Source organism: Ceratotherium simum, chromosome 11, assembly GCF_057802395.1.
Source record: "Ceratotherium simum simum isolate JZ-2026a chromosome 11, ASM5780239v1, whole genome shotgun sequence".
Classification (NCBI taxonomy): domain Eukaryota; kingdom Metazoa; phylum Chordata; class Mammalia; order Perissodactyla; family Rhinocerotidae; genus Ceratotherium; species Ceratotherium simum.
Genome location: NC_141910.1, coordinates 14,075,946 through 14,097,726, shown reverse-complemented (window position 1 = coordinate 14,097,726; position 21,781 = coordinate 14,075,946). Strand labels below are relative to the sequence as shown.

The window sequence follows — 21,781 nt, the reverse complement described above, 5'->3', positions numbered from 1 at the left end:
AAGGCTTTCTCCTCCTAATATTTCATGGTTCTTAATCTCTAGATTAGAATTTTTATAAAGGTAACATTAAATGGAGATGGGCTGTCGGAGAAAATGTACAGGTTTTCTTGTATTATTTCTTATATCAGCGTATTTATGTCTACACACGTGTTAGTCTAGTTCCTAGTCCCTTATTCCTTCCTCATTGCATTCTTCAAAAGTCCTTTTTATAATATGAAAATTGATGATGGGGGGTGGCATGGTGAGCAGAATATGTACAAGTTGGAGGGAGAAATATTTCTTTAAGATGTAGTATGCTCCAGGGGCCAGCCCATTGGCATAGTGGTTAGGTTCAGGGTACCCCACTTCAGCAGCCCAGGTTCACGGGTTCGGATCCTGGGCATGGACCAACGTCACTCATCAAGCCATACTGTGGCAGCGACCCACATACAAAATAGAGGAAGACTGGCACACATATTAGTTCAGGGCCAATCTTCATCACCAAAAAACAGTAGGAAAAATAAATAAATAAATACAACGATCCAGTATGTTCCAGGAATGGCAGGTGTTTTTACATATATGCTTTCATTTCATTCTCACAAAAACACTGTGAGATAAACACTATTATTTGCATTTTTAAAATGGGGAAATTGAGAAGTTAAGTAACATATCTAGGTCAAGATTTAGATTCAAGCTTATCTGATTTGTCCCTAATATTTTTTAAAAAAACACAATGTTGACTAGAAATCAATTGGTTTCTAATTTTAACTGTTTTTAAAATTACAAAAGAATTCATCATTTTTACAAAACCGTTTATTCTTTGACTGAAGCTACTATTTTCCTGATGAACAGAAACAGACTTAGATGCAATGCAGCTTTTGGACTTTGGCTTTCCCATCCGCTTTCTTTCTGAAATATGAAAATGATGCCTAAAGATGTGGCATCCATCTTATAAGAATGAAGACCAAAACTAGGTACTAAAGATGAAGGATTGGAACAACTAAAAGAACCTAAGTCTTTGATGACAATGTAGAGCCATCATACCAACAATGACCTGACTACTTCTGGAATTCCTGTCATATCATAAAAAAATAAACTCTATATTTGTTTAAACATTATAGTTGGGTTTTAGTTACATGTAGTCAAATACAATCTGAACTGCTATAAACATCACCATTAAACATCATAAATTACCTCATTTTTCATATCTAAAAAAATATGTTAACACATCTTATACTTTGTTTCAAGGCAACAAGAAATCCCAAACCTTGGGGCCGGCCGGGTGGCATAGTGGTTAAATTTGCCTGCTCCGCTTCAGGTGGCCCAGGGTTCACAGGTTCAGATCCTGGGCATGGACCTACTCACCACTTATCAAGCCACGCTGTGGTGGCATCCCACATATAACGTAGAGGAAGATGGGCACAGATGTTAGCCCAGGGCCAATCTTCCTCAGCAAAAAGAGGAGGATTGGCAACAGATGTTAGCTCAGGGCTAATCTTTCTCACCAAAAAGAAAAAAAAAAAAAAAGTTTATTCTGAGAACAATAAGGAACTAGAGTATTTGAAGCAAAGTTTTGTTTTGATCAAAATTGTATTTAGAAGGATTACTGGGTGTTATATGGAAAATGAATTATTTCCATTTATTTGGTCAGAGCTTAAAAAATAGTTATATTATTGTGGTGTCTAAAGCCGTTTAAGTGAGATACTATTGTTAGAAAAACAAGCAAGCATACTTGAGAAGTTCAATCTTCCCAAAGTAGGCATTTTGAAAAACAAATGCAAGCATGTCCAGAAAAAAAAATTTAATCACTTTTTTTTTGCCTCTTGTTTTATTCAAAGCCAAATGATACGTATGCCCATGGGTAATAAGGTCACCGGGTTAAAAGAGCAGTATGACAATTATAAAAAGTTAGATTACAGCTACTACAAACCGGGGACCATTAGCCCATACTACAGGAAAGTTATCACTATAAATGGCTTTTCCTGTGTCCTTATCAATGCAGTGCACAAAGTATCTCACCCTCAGCTTTTCTCTATGATCTCTGTAGTGTTTACGCCTATCTAACCTCACCAGGCACTGCTGGGTCAGTGAAACTAGGAGGCAGTGAGATATGGCAGGAGAGTGATGAGACAATCTGTTAAGTGTCAGAGATGGACTAGGAGCCACCAAATATTTCAGGGTAAAACTTTCCACATTAAAGAAATATCTCTAAAGAAAATACTTAAAATACGTTCTTATTGCTCAGAAGTACTCAAGATCACGATGGGAACAAACCAGAAAGCTTCCAGCTCTAAGAGGATAAGCCGGCTCCTCAACAGTGCAACCTGTATTTGTCTTACATAAGGGAGGAAAGCAGATAAATATTTCTGAGAGGGAAAGTAAAGTCCATCTAAAATGAAAATAAAACAATACAAAAAGGATCAAGAGGAATAGTGTCTAAATACCAGCGCCTGAAATATTAGTCACTTAAAGTTCTTAAAAAATAAATTTCAAGTATATAAACATCAGAATTCCTTTCTAACATCAACGCTATCCCAAAAGATCTGAAAATGGTACCTACTCATTTCAAATTACTGTTCTCAGGAAGGCTTTTCCATTAAAAGTCCAATGTTCTTTTCTTATTTCCCAAAGAAAATGTACATATTTAAAATAAACATAATGGATTTTTTTAAAAACCAGGCCTCTTCAGAGTTTCTTACAAAGCAGCTTTTCTCTAGATCCATTAAATTATAAACTTTTTGAGAGCAGAAAGTGTCCTGATCATCTTTCAGTGTATTAGGAAATGCCGGTTTAAATAAAATTTAACATGTTTATTTTTTGCAGATCTTCTCAGAATATTCTTCAATATATTAATGTGAACTGTAAAAAACCCAAGACAGCAATCCAGTACACAGAGTTTCGATGAAATTTGAAACAGGGGCCCCCTCCTTTGTTTTGTTAAACACATCAATTGATAAGACTGTTGTTCCCCAGAAATACAGCTCCAGAAACAACTTTAAGGAGATCTAGATCATTAAGCTATATGCCTCTGGCAATGCTGGAATTCTATAACACAATTTCCAATTTCAGGTGACTGGCAAAATAAAGTGATGTTTCCTTCTCTCTGTAATACCATCTCTGGAAATGTCAAATAAGAAAAAAAAGCTATTCACAAACTCTAAGCACCTAGAATTTTGCATATCAGCCTTTCTCATTTGTCTTAATTTCTACCATAGGAGTAGTAAATGACCCTACTTGTGTTTACACCCAAATCAAATATTTAAATGTTCATTCAAGTGTCTTTGTAAAAAATTGAAAAAGTTTAAATAATGGATTTTTACTACAGTTATATAAAATAAGTACAAGTCAATAGTCTCAACGTTTAAAATAGAATCAGGATAGCTCTGGAAAAAAAATCAGGCTATGGTAAAGTACCATTAATTTTAATGAAAACTGAAAAACCAATGAGAGCTCTATTTATTTATTGGCATTCACTGCCAGATCAATGAGCTGTGAGAAGCACTGGTAAAAACTACGTGAGGCTGATGTATGAATATCTATTTTTGATTTGCCAATCAACTGTCTTAATATCGAGATGTAGCAGAAATGTTCTGCTATTTTTTTAAAGGAAGTTTCATTTTTTTAAATCAATAACAATAAAAAAATCTGACCATCAAAAATATACCTAATCCTTCAGATTTGCTTTCTTTAAGTCTATGTTCCAATTCTTGCTGCCAAATTTACTTGGTTATTAAATAGCAACAGTGCTTTCTGATAAAAGTACAGGAATAAGAACCCTACAATCTTACCTCTGATGCCAACAAAAAAAACTATTCCATGGCACAAGGCCAGTCTCTACCAAGTGAGATGTTATCCTCATATTTACCATATGAATAAGTCACTTATTCAGTGTAGCCAAATTTGTGAAGCACTATGAGACTGCTGAACTGTTATATAAAATCCAAGATAATATTATTATAAATATATAAATAAACAACCCTTCAACTATCATTACTCAAAAGGATCTCGAAGTCTAATCTTGAGAATGCCAAAACTAATCATTTTTCTTTAATTGAAAACTCCAGTAGTGTCTTAAACTCTTCAAGTATTTATTTCCCAAGTGCTTTAATATAATAACGAATTGCTACCAAAGTTCTTTAAGTAATTTCATTAAGTAATTCCCTTAACACCTCAGAAAACATGTCACTTATAACTCCTTGTATCTGTTCCTTTTTCCATTCTCCAAATCCTTTCCTCACTATTATCTGTAGTTACATGACCATGGATTTTGTAGTTTCCCAGCTGCCCGTGCAGACCATACCAGTAGAAATCCTCAGATTAGAAAGGGAGAAACATGTTCCAGGAAGATTCCTGCCCACCAACCCCACCCTATCCCCGGCCCCAGCAAGGATCATGAAGGATTGGAAAGAGATTGTGGGTAAATTCTAGCTCTGCTGCTGATTCACCTCTCCTAATTATAGCCAAGTACTTAAAAAGAGATATTATTAAAAGCAAGTAAGAGGTAAAATACTCTGAAATTTAACACAATTACTTATGTTCAGGGAGATAAATTACTAACTACAGTTCACATAATTATTTCTAAATCTCTGCTCTGAATCCTTCTAAGTAGAATTCAGGGGACAAAACTATTATTTTAGGTACTTAGGCTAACTTATTCTTAACAGAAAAACAGGTCACCAGTTTGCCATGCATAATGGCTGCTCAGGGAATAAAGATTTATGACAGAAATAAGGTCACTTTGAAATATGCTTTTAAATTTAGATTTTGGCAAGGCTTCCAAATCTAAGAAAAAGACAAGGTGGCAGGGAGTCCTTAGGAGGCTTCTAAAAGGGGATACTCAAATGGAATTAGCGTAAGCTATTCTGGGCCATAGGTCTATAGTCAGTAGATACCTGAAATCTGACTCAGCCTGTACTTCCCTTTAGATGAAGGATTCTTTCTAGGTCTATGGGTCAATTCTGCAGTTGGGGAAGCCTATGAAATTCTAAGCAACATATCACATGCACGTACATATGTTCATTTTGTCCAGGGAAAGGGTTCACAGCTTTCATCAAATTCTCAAAGGCCCCTTGCCCGAGAAAATTTAAAAGAAATACTGCACTTGCTGGAGCTTTTGTAATGATGAATTCACTGCACAACGACATTCTGCATTCCCTTACATCTCAGGCTGTTTTATAATCTCCTTTAGTGATTGAAGGAGAGTTAGATAAAACTTATGATTCATGTAATACTGAAGGGTTGCCACTTATGAAAAAAATCCATATATTGATATAATTGCTATCCCTGGACCTAAAACGTCAGAAATCTTTTAAAGTAAACTTTTTTTAAATATTTTTTTATTGAGATAACATTGGTTTCTAACATTATATAAATTTCAGGTGTACACTCTTTATTATAGTGTAACATACACACAGAAAAGTATATAAATCAAAGGTATACATTTGTCAACATTCTTTAATCTAGGAATTTTTTACAATTGTTAATAAGATAATTGTAGATCACTGGAGACCAAGATACCACAAGAAGATAAGATCATAAATGAGACCCATAAACTAGGAGTATGGTTGTATTTACAGGTTTGCTCCCACAGCCTCTTAATGATATCTAAGCTCCTTGTTATAGGGCATGTATACACCCTTTCAGTGACAGAAGAGGGACTGAGCAGCAAATTTGGAGAAGAATCAGAAAGTTGTTGCAGTATATGGAGGAGCTTAAAGTACCTACAAATTTTTGTCCAAACTGAGCTGGGTTCAAGGCATGGGGCCCATAAACATGGCAGACATCACTGTGTTGATGGTTTTCAAAAAATCTTCAAGACAAACTGGTTTCTGTCTTCATTAGACAAATAATCCACCCATCTTTTTAACTACTACTACACTATGTATAAGAATCTCAGATTATTATTATTCAACATTACCCTTCCAGTAAAATTTTTAGTTTATGTCATTTTCTCCCTTCTTAAAAAAATTAACTTTAATGACTATAAAATGATGTTTTATAACCTGCCCCTTACCTGCCCATCCCTAAACTGTATATGAAGATTTACACAATATAAGTTGTTTAAAACAATTCTATAAAATACACCTACCTTTGCCCTGCACACTTCCATTACATTACTACATCAAGGACCAAGTCTCAATTAACCACTATCTGACCCTTGTTCACTTTCTTCCCTCCCCTCCTCCTGCCTAAGTTTGCCCTTCCTGCCAAAGTTCAGCACTTCCTAGAAAAGTCTCACTGCCTGTTTGATATTGTACTTCACTTTAGTCACCAAAGGAAGAATTTACAGGTGCTTGGCCCCATCTATAAGACCATGACCGAAATCTGACCTCCTGTTACAATACGTGAACTCCTGCCCTACTGATAAGGCTGGCAGATATAAGTAGGATTTTTCAAATAATCCTTTGGGAATTTATAAGCAGCACAGCCATAAAAGGGGGGTGAATGGAAGGTCGGTTTCACTAAAAATAATAAATATTGCCATGTTTATTCAAAGTGTGCCTTGTTATCCTCCAGGCCAAAAGTTCAGATAAACACTATTGTAAATGACAAAATATTAGAACTTTTTGTTACTTCTGTTATGATCCTTCCGTTGGATACCAACAGAACTGTTTTCCCTCATATAAGTCCTTGCCCTGACATTGTATAACACTGCCTGAGACTAAAATACTGGACTCATTTACAGGTCAAAAGGAGGACAGTTATCTTTCAAAATCAAAAACAAACATTTATTGAGTATTATATACTATTAATACTAAGTGCTAAGTGCTAGGGCTAAAAAAGATGAATAAAACATGGTACCTGCCCTAAAAAAGCTTATAGTCTATTGAGGAAAAAGAATACATATTAAAATACAATGATATTAAACACTAATATAAATTATGTACTGGGTCTTATAATAGTGCAAAGGGGAAGGGAGTCCACCAAGCTCAACCTGAAAAGCCAGGAAAATTTGCTGGAGAACACGAGTACAAAATAAATATGAATCAGTAAAATCAAAAGAAATGGCAATAGTAATTCAGGCAGAATGACTAGCATGAGAAACATGAAATAGCATGGTGCATTCAAAGACTGGAAGCATTTCAGTATCATTAAAGCAAGATGGTAAGCAGTAGTACATATGGCAGACAGGACATGGAAAACCTTCTATACTTCTATATGCTGTATTTTCGTCTATGCTTCTATATTTTCCTCCCATATGACCAATAAGAGAATTTTAAGCAGATAACATATACGTCAGATTTGTATGATAGGTAGATTACTATCACTGCAGTGAGAAGCGACTTAGGAACTTATGATATAAGGGAGGGAGAACAGTTAGGAGACTGTTTTCAATAATCCCAATGAGAATCTGAACTAGGGCAATCATTTTAGGATAGGGGAGGATGAAATGAAGTAAAACTATATTTAGGAGGTAACATTTGTAAGATTTGGAGATCTGGATATGATATTGACGAAAAAGGAAGAGTTTAGGTTTCTGCCTGGTGACTAGATAAATGATGCTGTTATTACTTGAGACCACTGTAAATTCAGAAGAAGTAGACTGGGGGGTGGGGGGAAATAAGAAGTTCATTTTGAAACATACAGAGTTTGTGCTGCCTGTGGAATATCCAAAGGTTATTAGGTTCAGTAAACTATTATATATAAAAGTCTTAAGTTCAAAGGAAAGCTGAGAAGGAGAGATATAGGTTTGGAAGTCATTAGCACTTCAAACCATGAAAGTAGATTATATCATTCAAGAAAGGCAGGAGAGAAAGAAGAGAAGTGGGACAAGGGCAGAATCCTGGGAAGACTGAGGGACACAAAGAAATAGAGCCCACAAAGATCAAAACAGGTAACAACTATCAAAAAGTCTGGTAGAGGAGAAGGAAAACATATTGTAAAGTAAGACAAAGCGATTAACAGTTTCAAAGAGTAAATTATCAACAAAGCCAAACGCAACTGAAAGGTCCACTAAGATACAGATTCAGGGTAGTAGTATAAACAAAAGATAAATATACTGGGTTGATGAGAGAATGAAGAGCGAAGAAGAAAAGACAAGTACAGAAATGGAAAGGAATTCGAGAAACAAGGTTTATTTTCTACTCAGTCCTCATTTCTCTATTCCCAAATCTTTTCTTAAAGCCTAATGTTGATATTAACTACAACAGGAAATGAGAAAATATTTGTCATAAATCTTTATATTAAGTAATCCATTTTAAAATATCTTTGTCATTAATATTATGAAGAGCTATCATTCACCACACAGTAATACAAATTAGTGATTTAAGAATGGGGAAGCAAGTATAGAGAAGTGACAAATTATAGCCCCCAAAAAACTACAAAAAGAGTCACCTTGAGAAGTTATACAGGCTCTGGCCCTTCCTTTAGCAAAGCAGATATGTGAGTTCTTATTTAAAGTCTCTATTTACAGCAAGGTGTAAAAAATAAAGATATGTTTCAGAAAAAACAGAGCTGAGGTCTTACCACTAGTTGTACCTTTTCAAAACTAGGGAACATTATGAATGGAGGAAGCGGCCTGCTTCTGCCATATAAACAATGCCTTATCAAATTGTTATAGAAAATTTATGAATACCAAACATTTCAACATTACAAAATACTAGTGTGTAGAATTTATTTTTAAAAGGGCAGTTTAAGGTCCTTCTGTTTAGTCCTCACAGTTTAGGACTATACAGTCTTTGTATTTAAATATACAAATGTGTAAATTTTAAATAATTGACAAAATTTGTATCTTGATGGCAGACTAGAACCTCTATCTACATGTTTATACTTTATGTCACATATTTTTTAAAATACCAATAATGTGTCTAATAATTAGCATCAGAGATACATAATTCTTGCCATATTAACTGCCATTTATTAAATGCCAATTATGTGCCACAGACTGAGCTAGGCACCATTCATACAATATTTATAACTGCACTAAGTAGGAAATTATTATCACATTTTATATATGAGAAAGCTAAGGTTTAAGTGACTTGCCTAACACCACACAGCTAGTAAGTGTGTAAATAAATTACTTCAGTACGCTTAAGAATCACTATTAGAGTTCTCACTTGAGAAAATCTATTACATTTTCTATATCATAAAATTTTAATAAAGCTTACAAAAACTAACATACACATAGTGATGAGACATAGTGTTGTCAAATTATAGTCATTCAAAGACTGTAAGTTCTCTCCTGGTAGATTGTAATTTTTTTAAAGCATTAAATCCTTGATTTATTTATATAGCCAGCCTTGCTTCTCCAAATCCATTTCATGCAGAAGAGAAATTCAATAAGTGTTTATTGAATAAGTAAATGAATAATAAGGTCTGAGTTAGCATATGTTCAAACAAATATACTACGTTATTTAGCTACCACTTATTCATTTATTCTTTCAACTAATATATATTGAGTACCTACTATATGCAAAGTACTGTCGTTGGTACTGAAGATATAACATTAAACTAAACAAACTACCCATTTTCATAGATTTTACACTTTTAAGAGAAAAAATGCACTCGATTTTGCAATTATGAGATTTACAATAAGTTACCTTGAAACTTGATATGAGTGAATATGGTTCTTTTTCTATAGACATTTAGATTAAACACAACAACTGTAAACTCCCATAACCAGTTATACGATTGAAGAGATTAAATAAAATCATGGAGCATGTAAACAAGATGATAAGAGAGAAAGGAACAAGTATGTGGCAAAGGAAAAATGCATATTACTGCATATGTGATTTCTACTCAACTTGCAAGGAACAGGTAACTCCTATCTTATATAAATCATTTCATAAAACAGACAAAAAGGAAGGATGTTCAATAATTTTAATGAGGCTAAAATAATATTGACTTACAAACCACATAAGGACTATACAAAAAAAAAGTATAGGCCTGTGTTACTTATGACTATACATATCAATACAAAAAAGATTAAAAATAAACAAATAATAGTTAAATTCCACAGGATGTTTAAAAAAAAGCAGTAATACATCCTTATCAGGTTAGATTTATCTAAAGAATACACGGATGGTTTAATATCAGAAAAATCTATCAATAAAATTCACCACATTCATGAACTAAAGGATAAAAATCACAGGATTATATCAATAAATTAGGAAAATCAATTCAATAACATTCAACACTTATTTACGTTTTACTAAAAAAATTCTCAGGAGCCTAGAAATAATTAGATATAGACTATTTACCAAAAACCTATTACAAACATCAGTTAATGGAGAAACTTTAGATACATTCTCTTTGAGATCAGAAATCAGACAAGGATGGCCACTATCATCTTACTGAACAACAAAGTAATGATGATCCTAGTCAATACAATAAGACAATAGAAAGAACAATGAGATATATGGATAGGAAGAAAAGAAACAAAAATCATTATCTGCAGACATTATGATCAGCTACACAGAAAACATATCATAAACCAAAAACAAACTATAATAACTAATGAAAGAGTTGAGCAAGATTGTCAGATGTAAAGTTAACTCACAGAAATTAATACTATTCCTCAATATCAGCAATAACTAATTAGAAAATAAAGTAGGAAATAGCAACAAAAACTATAAGTATTTTCCTATGAACCTAACAAAGAATGCCCAAGACTGCTAATATTAAAAAAAGCTCAATTAAATAATTTAAAAGTAGATCTTATTCTTCCATAAATGGCATGACTTAGCATTATAAAGTTGTCAGTTCCTCTCAAAATTTATCTATAAATTCAACTGATTCAACCAAAATTCTAGAAGGATTATTTTTATGAACTCAAACTGATTCTAAAATATATATGGACAAATAAAGGTCTATAAATAGTGAAGGCAATTTAAAAAAGGAGAAATGAGAGGGAATTTCTTTCACAAAACCAAATATAACAAACTATAAAGCTGAGAAACAGCTTCATGTAAATATGAATATTTAGTGTATGCCAGGGGTGCTACCAGGAATCACTGAGTAATGTACAGCTCATGCAGTAGATGGGATTGGCAAAACTGAATTCATCATATAGAAAAAAATTAAGTTGGATCCCTACTTCATACTATATACAATGGTGAACCCAAGATGGATCAAGATCAAAATGTGAATGATAAAACGCTAAAGGTAATGTAAGGAGAATGTGCTATGAACTTGGAATAGAGAGGGATATTTTTTAAAACAAGACTCAAAAAATACCAACTATAAGATTAAAATTGATAGACTTAGTTACATCAAAATCAAGGTTTTCTATTTCATGGATGATAATATAGACATAGTTTAGAGTATGGCGGCAAACTGGAAAAAAGACATTTGCAATATTCTAAACTGTCAGTATCTACAAAATATAAGGAGTTTCTGAAATTTCTCTTTCCAGCAAAGAGAGAAAACAAAAACAAGAAATCCAACACAAAATTGAACAAAGGTTAAAAACAGGCAGTTTAGAGAAGAAAAATCTTAAACGATTACTAAGTCTATAAGGAGAAGTACAATGTTACCAGTAATCAGAGAAATGCAAATTAAAACAAAAAGATATCATTTCATATCTATTGGGTTAGCAGAAATTAGAAATCAGTGATATTAAGTACTATACATATACCTTATGACCCAACAACTCCACTCCTAGGTATAGAAACCATGGAAACTTACATACCAGTCTATAAGGGGATACTACTTGTTACAGCAGAATGTTAGAGGCAATTTAAGTGTTGATCATTAAAGTAACAAATAATTAAAACACAGCAAATTACAAACCATCAGTTAACTATCATGAAGTGGGAGGCAACGAGCTAGATATACAGACTATCACAAGGATAGATATTACAAATAGTGCTGAATAAAAATACAAGAAATAGAACCAGATCCGTAAGACAACACCATTTGAGTGGATTTAAAACACCTACATATACAAAATTACTATATATTTTTTTAAGGATACAAATATAACCATGATCATATACTAAACATCCTAGAGTTAGTATACTTGGAGATGAGAGAGAAGTGGGCTTGTGAATAGGGGATGAATGGAAAAAACATGATAAAATAAAATACAAGAGGGGTCCTTGTATAAAATGATGTTAATAATGTGTAACAAACTAAGATGTATATGATTTATTTAATTTCCTATATATGAGATTGAAAAAAAAACTGTCCACTTATTTTAGATGCCTTGATACAACTCAATCTATATCCTGCTTCACCTTTATACAACGAAGAATGACAGATGGAGAGAAGGACTGGAAAGGGAGAAAAGCAGGAGTGGGGAAGAAGGAATCAGAAGGCAAGGAGAAGTGGGAGAAGGAGAGGAGAGGTGACGAAGCTACCAGGTCTTTTCTCAGATTCATAGAGATCACCACAAAATACTTCAGGCCAGTGTCCCAAACTGTCTGGAGTAATGACTAAGTGACACTATGTTAAATATATGAAGAGAGAAAATGGATAACAGACTGGGTAATAAGACATAGTCAAACATACTAAAAACAACCTGATAGAAGTTTCACTGAACTTTTGCTATAAAAGATAACAACAATGGACTTCTATCATCAATTTGTCTTTGATGATACTTTAGCTTCGTGGTTTAATTTTTGATTGACTTTGTGTGTATCTGTATCTCTGCATATAGGTTTACTACTAAGACAGAGAGGGCCATTTCTTAGAATACCATTAACACCCATAATATTCTTCCCCTCGAGAGGTTCCCCTTTCCATATGCTTCATATGACAAAAGGAATAACTATCATCAGGAATCAAAAACTAAACATTTTACAAACATAATTTTAATATGCAAAAGATAGGATATTTTAATTTAAATAACTACATTATTAAATTAAGAACAGATATCTGACTGTGTATATGACTATTTCTAGTCTAAACAGACTATTTCTAATCTAATAATATGTTTGAAATTAACATTACTAGCTATGGCATATCATATGGCAAACATAAATAAAAGATTTAAGAAGCATTATTTTTTATAATTAATACTCCTTAAATAATTGTTTCTCTTTCCTCACTCTTAATAATAAATTAAAAAACTATCAAAAGTGAGAAAGCAGAGTTTTGAATTCAATATACATCTTTATTAGGCAGAGACAGATAAAGACTCACCAAGACAGAATATATGTGTAGACATCGATAAACAGGAGAGAAGTCCACCAAATCTTGGGCCCCAGGTACCTGCAAAACAAGCAAGATTGTCACATAATATTCAAACAAAGCTATGAAGAGCAATTGCATGCATTGTTACTACTCAAGTATAAATAAAAAAGGCCAGCTCTAGCTTCTAAGAGAGAAACACAAAACAACAAACCATGCTCCCAGAAACCTAGTTTTGATTTTTTAGCCATGGGATTAATAAACTTTGAAGATAACACCAAGGCTGGTACACAGAGCAGAAGGATGGATAGCAGAGAAGAGTAACAGGTGTCACTGGTCCTGCATCTGCTTTTAGGAATACATTTTGGGCTACGGGCCTCCAAAGGGAAAAGAAGAAGAAGGTGGGAACATGACTGATAACTTGACTTTGTCTTCTTAGATACAGGGTAGTGCACATAAAAAAAATAAGTTCAGCGGTCAAAAATAAAACATGCCACACAGGATAAATTAAATGACCTGCCAGCCAACTTCTGAAGGGCATGAGAATTAATGAATATTTAAGTCAGCATGCAATCAGAATACAGAAATATGCTAGGAAGAAAAGGGAGATCATGTAAAAAATAAGATAATGAATGAAAAAGCCAAACCTAGAAGTAATACCAGCAAATTATAATATGAACAATGCATACACATTAAATTTCGACATCAAGAGAGAAAGTAAGACAAAAAACATCAGGTAAGAACTGGAGTATAGTCAGAGTGCGAAAACTGATTTATGTGACCTGACATGAGTAAGTTACAATTTACTTTGGCCTCAATTTTCTCTGAAAAGGGAAACTATCAGTTGACCTATATGAATTTAACAACAAAAAAAGAGACACTGAAAGTAAATACTGAACAAAACAAAATAAAGCAAAAAAGAAAAGACAAAATTACATAAAGAAATAATCAAAGTAAAGACCTAGATGAAGTTTTTACTGTAACACAGGTAACTGTATGATTCATCAGAATATAAGCAGCAGGCATATCTAAACTAGCTTGGGCTGATTCATGATTACAAGGTCAGTTTCCCTTATTCCATAAAGTAAGCCTCATTTCTTTTTTGGGGGCATAGCTTCTTCCACCAAGATGCTTTTCCTAATGCAATCTATTCATTCCACAATTCAACACTACAATGTCTACTTTCTTTTCCCTCCAAAACAATCACATCTCTATATTTACTGGTTCAAATTTATTGACTATTCTTTTCATTTGCTTTGCACCCATGAGGGCAGAGATTAAATCTCTCTGTTTAAGAACTTCATAGTGCTATATACTGTGTAAGCACTCAAAACAAACTTTCATGTGAATCCAAAGATTGATAGTAAGGTGCTCAAGATCCTACACGATGGCCCAAGCATAGTTTTACTTTAGGGAAAAAAACCCTTTAGAAAAGTTAGCAAGCATTGCAAAATTACTGAGAGAAACAATTTATGGACAGATGGGTACCATGTAGTTAAAGAAAAAGTAAGATTAAAATGTATGTAAAAATTGTAACTTTAAGGGCCAGCCCTGGTGGGCTAGTGGTTAAGTTCGGCAAGCTCCACTTCGGTGGCCTGGGTTTGGTTCCCGGGCACAGAACTACACCACTCCTCAGTGGCCATGCTGTGGTGGCAGCTCACATACAAAATAGAGGAAGACTGACCACAGATGTCTGCTCAGGGAGGATCTTCCTCAGGAAAAAAGAGGAAGATTGGCAGCAGACATTGGGTCAGGGTAAATCTTCCTCAGCAAAAAAAAAAAAGTAACTTTAAAAGTACAAATGGACACTCATTTTCATCTTAATAACAAAAAAAGAGGCAACAGGTGATCATTTTAGGCAGTCTTATGCAAACGACAACATTAAAGCATCTTTACAGTCTCCCCTCTTTATTGCAAAGCAGAGATTTGAAGAAAATTTACTTTATCTTTCCAGAAAAAAAGCCTACTAACGAAAACTATGGCTAAGTGAAACAATCTCAAAAGAAGAAAAATAGAAAAATTTCATAAAATTATATTTACAATAGTATTTAAACCACATAAAAATTAGGCATGCATATAAAAAAAGACAAGAAAGATGTAAAACAAAACTTTATCTGTGTAGGAAATGAAACTTTTTTCTTTTATTTAGAATTAATGATTATAACGTCATTTATTAAATATATATTTACAAAAAGTTTAAGGAAATTTTCTTAACTAATTTTGAATAAAAAATTCTATCACAACTTTGTTTTTATGTTCTTCTTCATGCAGTTTATTTATTTTGTTTTGCTTTGACTCAGAGTCATAGTTTCATTCAAAAGGAAACTGCTTCTAGTCATTTCTTAGACAGAGCCTTGGCCCTTTCACATGTCAGACCCATCCTCACAGAATGAACACCCACATTAGGGGATAACTTCCCTAGAAATCTGTGACGAATAAGCTAACAGGAGCCCTTATATGGGCTAAGAAAATTGGTTCATCTGGGCCAAATAAAAAATAGATATATTTAGAGAGGAGACAAAGGCCTTTCCTGTCATCTCCACCAAATATTTACAACCAAACCTACTCTCTGTAAGGCTGTCTTGACATCATTATACTCAGCTTCAAACTGTTTAAAGTGCCCTGATCTGGAAGTATTGGTTTTGCTAGTTCTTAGCCTCTCAAACCATGATCCAGTTGTCCTCCTAAGCACATGACTGCCTGCTCTGAAAGCAGCACACAGAAATCTAGTCAAGAAAAGAAGGAGCAAAATGGGGCTTCAGTTCACAAACTTTACCTCCACCCCAAAATAGCCTACTATTTAGAATCACTTTTCCTCCATGCTCCCTTCTGTGAGGAACACTGTGAGGAACCAAGAAGAGTGCTGTGAGGAGAAAGGTATGTAAAGCATGCACTGACTCATGTTGCTTTGAGCTAGACATGTTTTCTCTGCTTCCACTAATGAAAAAGAATCACTTACATCCACAGAAAGGCGAAAGGAGGAGAGCAACATACGCGGACGTGAAGGAATGCTACAGAAATGAACTTTTAAAACTCTAAATAAATGGGAGTGGGGAAAAGAACAAAAGGCAGTTTTTCCTGACTCACATAAATAGGTCTGCTTTAAGGTCCACATTTTGCTTCCCATTTAAAATGCTAAATCTATGTCAAAGCTGTCTTCATTCTTCTTCCACTCCTTTGCCCCCTCCTCCCCTCAAGTTGCAAATGATTCAAGCAGGTTTAGGTTTCAGCTGGGGCAGAGGGAGGGGTCCAAGGACACTTTCCTAAGCTAACAATGACTGTCTGTAATGGTTTCTGTCTTCTAACAAAAGCCATGACTCCGTCTTTATCAGCTTCATCTAATTTTTCCTTTCCAAAGTAAATAACACAGCCCTTGCATTTTACACATGTCCAAGTTTGACAAATCATTATCGACTGAGACTATAACTGATAAGAGATAACTTTGTGGTAGGAGGACGTTGTCATTTCCTCTCATAAGGGCTTTCTTTCTGAGATACAGAAACATGATTAAAATAGTTAAACATTTCCTCTGCCTGGCAGTCAGGAACTCAAGACATTAAGATACTGGAGTCTGTACTTTTCTAGTTCAAATAGATCTATGAAGATACCAACAGTAGCCACAAACAGTGTACTCAAGATTACCCTGCTTTTTTAACTAGTTGTTTTCTTTGTGAATTCACATGAAATAATTTCATCACCAAGGACAGCAGCTGCCTAATTCCCTATATAGTTTCTGAATGGAGAGCATTAGTGCCTTCTGTCAGCTCAAACCTCTTTATTTTCAGAGAGGAGCAAACAGTAGATAAAATTTTAGATTCTGTAACTAAGAAATCTGTGCCTCAGAGCATGTTATAATATCATATAAGTTAAGATATTAAAGTAACAGATAAATAATAAGCTATTGAAAGAATTTAGGGGTGACTGGAGTACAACATCAGAGATAGATATCATGGAGGCAACTACTACATTCTACAATTACACATTCACATACACATTATGATTGCATATCACTAGACACCAATATACATGGCTAATCTGTCCGTTTCAATATGATTCTTACTAACAGTTTCCATCAAAGTAATACTTCCTAATTATCGTCTGTAGAATATTTGTTGTTAAATAGCATTATATCCTATCAACACACCAACTATCACATGGTGCCACTATAGAGATGACTAAAAAGAGCCTGGAGACTGAGGAAACTATAAAGTAAGAAAAGTAAATTTATAAGTAGGATTAATGCAAGGCACCCTGAAAAAACAGTCTCATGAGCCTCTGCAGACAATACATATTGGGGAAGATGTAAAGATTCAGAGTAGAAATGGGAATATTAGATGATCAGAAAGAAAAGAAACATGAAAGTTTCTGATCATAAAAATTCTTGCAAAACATCAGGATCTGACTTTTATGACATGTTTTTCTTCTTCTCTAATACATCTTAGTTCAGGTCAAAGGAAGTCTCTGAAAATAGAAAGGTTAATGGGTAAGTTTCCCTCATAAAGAATAAGGAAAATGATTTTACTTATTGAAGAAAAAAAGGAGATTTTGATTTTAAAATAAATGATAGCATTCAAGTTTTAACAGATACATTCATTTAATATTTTCATAATACCCCCTTCTCCCCAAAAAAGGAGCTGGGAGTTAGTAGCTATTTCTACTAACTATCTTAAAAGACTCACTAGTGAAGGGAGGCAGGAACAAAAAAAGTATCTGCAGGCAACAACCTGATAAATCTACCTGCTTTACTACTGGGTAAGCCTATCATTAGGAAAGGGGAATACAGCACAAGAAAAGATTGCTTGCTTCCCACCACTCAAGGAGAGTAGCAAATGTACTAGCTGCTGATAAAGATCGTACATGAAAATAGAAATGCATTAGTGCACTCTGGTCCTGTTGTTCGCACAGCTGTCCCAGGAGATACAGACACACACTGGCCATTATTTTTCTTATGAAACCTTTCCAAGTAGGTGGATCATCCAAAAAGAGTAAGATAGACGGTTGCAAGGAATTTAGATATGTTTCTCACTAATTGAGTCATTCTCCTTCTTGAAAATACTTTTGATTACCACTTTACACAAAACCATCTCTTGGTATTGGTAAATGAATGCAGGGACTTGGTGCCCATTTCTGAGCATTAATCAGATCTCAAGTCATTAAAATGTACCAGGCATCTTTCTGAAGGGAGAAAACAACAAATGATTAGCTGAAGGGGCATCACCTTTGCATTCAGAGGATCAATTTCGACTGCCCATATTATGTCTGGAAGCCAGGGAATATCTGGCAAACATTTTTCACCAGTGTGCTTTTCTGTACTACTTTGCTTCCAAAACTTCAGAGAAAAGAAGGGTAGAATTCATTTGGACATAAGTTTTCATAGAGCTAGACTAAACACCACCAACGCAGCAACAACCTAGAAGACCTAAGTGACTAGAATTAGCAAAAGTATAAAGAATTTTCTAAGCCTTTGAACATATAAGAATACCCTGACCAGAGCCCTATCCTAAAAAGTACAGGATTTTGCTATTGAGCTTCTCACAAATTATTAGAATTCCTCCTGAGAAGTCCCTAAATAGATTACCACTTAATTTACTCAAGTGTTTGCACTAAGCAGAAGAAAATCAGGAAAAATCACCATTTCCCCTTACTGAGACACTGCAAAAAACCTTGTGGTCAAAATCAAAAGATAGCCCCTCAAGAATTCTCTGCTTAGGGGCGGGCCCGGTGGCATAGTGGTTATGTTCCCGCACTCCACTTTGGTGGCCCGGGGTTCACGGGTTTGGATCCTGGGCACGGACCTATGCATACTCATCAAGCCATGCTGTGGCGGCATCCCATATATAAAATAGAGGAAGATGGGCACAAATGTTAGCTCAGGGCCAATCTTCTCAATTCAACTGGTCTTTATTTAACAATGGTCCACTATATGCTAATAAACTCTAAACTGTTAGGCAAAAAAGGCAATTTAGCACTAAATATGGTATTAAATATAAAAGTTCTGAGAGGAGGAAAAATTAAGGTGATCAAAGTAGATAGAAAAAAGCGTTATAATATTATAGGCAAAGAACTAACATCCCTAATATATAAAGAACTCAGTACAATTGAAGGAAAAAAAAATCATTAGAAAAATGGGCGAAAGACATGAGTAGACAGTTTACTGAAAAAGAAAGTTATACAAATAGCCCTCAAACTTATAAGATACTACATTTCATCCATTGTAATAGGAATACAAATTAAAAATACACAGAGATATCACTTCTCATCTGTGCAACTGGCAAAGATTTTAAAGCTTAACAAAATATCCTTCAAGAAGCTGTAAGGAAATAGGTACCTCATACACTGCTGGAGGGGAGAGGTGTAGAAAATAGTACAACCTCTATGGAGCAGAATTTGACATTTTCTAACAAAACTACACATGCCTTTACCCCTCGAATCAACAATCCTGCTTCTAGGAACCTATCCTGAGGATATACCTCTGACTATACAGAAACAATTCTCAGATTTGGGGGTTTATTTTGAAACTGTTTTTTAAGATGTTTTACATACACTAAAATTCACCCTTTCTAGGGAACGATTCAATAAGTTCTGACAAATCCATATAGTTCTGTAATCAAAATCACAATCTAGATAGAAAAACAGTTCCACCACCCCAAAAAATTCCCTCATGCCCCTGTGTAGTCAAATTGTTCCCTGATGCCCAGCCCTGGGTAAACACTGACCCATTTTATGTCCCTAGAGTTTCCCATTTTCCGGAGTATGGTAAAAAATAGACTAATAGGGTATGTAGCCTTTGCATCCAGCTTCTTTCATTTAGCATACTGCATTTGAGGTTCATCTCTGTTGTTTCATGTATTGATAGTTCATTTCTTTTTATTTCAGAGTGATACTCCAATTATGGATATACCACAGTTCATTTATCCCATCACCCATTGAAAGACACTTGGATTGTTTCTACTTTATGGCAATGTATGAATAAAGTTGCTATAACCATTCAGGTACAGGTTTTTGTGTGAACATAATAGGTAAAAACCTAGAAGTGAGATTGCTGGGTCACACAGTAAGTGTATGTTCAACTTTATGATATACTACTAAACTGTTTTCCAAAGTGATTGTACCATTTTGCATTTTCACAATAATATATGAGTTCCAGTTGCTCTGTTCCCTGCCAGGAGTTGGTATTGTCAGTACTTTTTTTAGCTAATTCTAATAGCGGTATAGTTGAAACATTATATTTTAATAGGAAAATACTGAAACTCATTAAATGCCAATATATAGGAGATTGGCTGAATAAACTACAGCACATTCAAATAATGGACTACTATTTAGCAGTAAAAGAAGAATGAGAAAGATTTCTATGAACTAATATGGAATAATTTTCAGGATATATTTTCAAGTGAAAAAACAAAATACAAAAAATATATATGTATTACGCTATTAATAGTCATGTTGTATAAGATCTGAGGAAGGGTACGTACAGACACACAAACAATACTGATTACTTACAAAGGGTGAATAAGACCAGGGTAGAAGGCAAAAAGAGGAGAATGAGATTTCTCTGAATATATCTTCTCATATAATTTCACCTTTTGAACTATGTTCACATTTTACATATTCAAAAAAATTAATAAGGATTAGAGAACTCTAAAAAATAATACAAAAAGAAACAAATGAGCCTAATTCTATGTCAATTTGCTAACAATCACACAGAAGAAAAAAAGTAGCCAAGAAACATTTGAACAAAATACTCTGAACTACATAGCCCCAGTAGGATATATTGCAGAATAAAAAGAACTGAAAAGAAATCTTTAACTTAAAAAATTTACTGCTTTTAATGACATTTGCATAGCAATTCTGAAACTATTTTGTTTGTGACATATGATTAGGCAAATGAGTAAATATATTGAGACTCTGGGAACCAGAATTCTCAGAGATACAAATACAGAATAGGAAAACAGGAAGACCTGTGATATTAGGTTGAAATTAGAAGCACCGTTTTAACACATAATTTATAAAAACATTTATGTGTTGGTGTGGTGTGTGTATCTCTTAGCTCTCTCCACAAAAGGAGCATACCTAATGCCCACATCTCAGTTTCTAAATATCATCCTTCAGCAAAAGGAATAAGAGCGCTTTGAAGAAATAGCTGATTCCGGGGCTGGTGCAGAACCTAAAGTGAACCAAGAGTACCTTATGCCAGAAAAAAAGGAAGTGGTCAAAAATTGATGAGCCATGTCAAAGGATAATGGACGAGACTCACACTGGCCAAATCTGGAACAATTAGAGAATCAAAATGAAAGACAAGAATGGAATATAACCCATCGCATATAAAATAAGAACCCATATGCCAATACTGACACTAAAAACAGGAAAGGGAGAAAAGAGAGTTCTTCCTCACAGAAAAATGCCAACTAATGAAATGCAAAAGAAGTTATAAAAATACAAAAATCACTATTTTACAATTACCATAGTAACCCATGATTCAGGAAAAAACCATCAATGAATTCTAAAACCACTGGGTGAAAAACTGTTAGGGTACAGGATAGTTCCATGGTCTAAAAGTAACATTCCACAGCTCATTTAGTAATTACAAAGAGGGAAAGGTATCTTTATAGTGGAGAAATCTGACAGCCACCACCTTAACCAATTGTATACCTTCTGTTGTGATGTACTGAAAAGAACATAATATTACTTTTATAATATTCCTGTCAAAAATGATTAAACTGAACCTAATCAT

General features: G+C 34.2%; 1 protein-coding gene across 6 annotated transcripts in view; it reads right to left on the bottom strand.

The window, feature by feature from the left end:
• Window positions 1-21,781, bottom strand: part of EXOC6B (exocyst complex component 6B) — a 596,645-nt gene that overhangs the window by 322,245 nt on the left and 252,619 nt on the right. For all 6 annotated transcript variants that reach the window (XM_087436583.1, XM_004435543.3, XM_014791430.2 and 3 more), the window contains one exon: window positions 13,063-13,131. In XM_087436583.1, coding sequence (XP_087292709.1) covers window positions 13,063-13,131 — 69 coding nt within the window. The remainder of the gene's footprint in view (window positions 1-13,062; window positions 13,132-21,781) is intronic.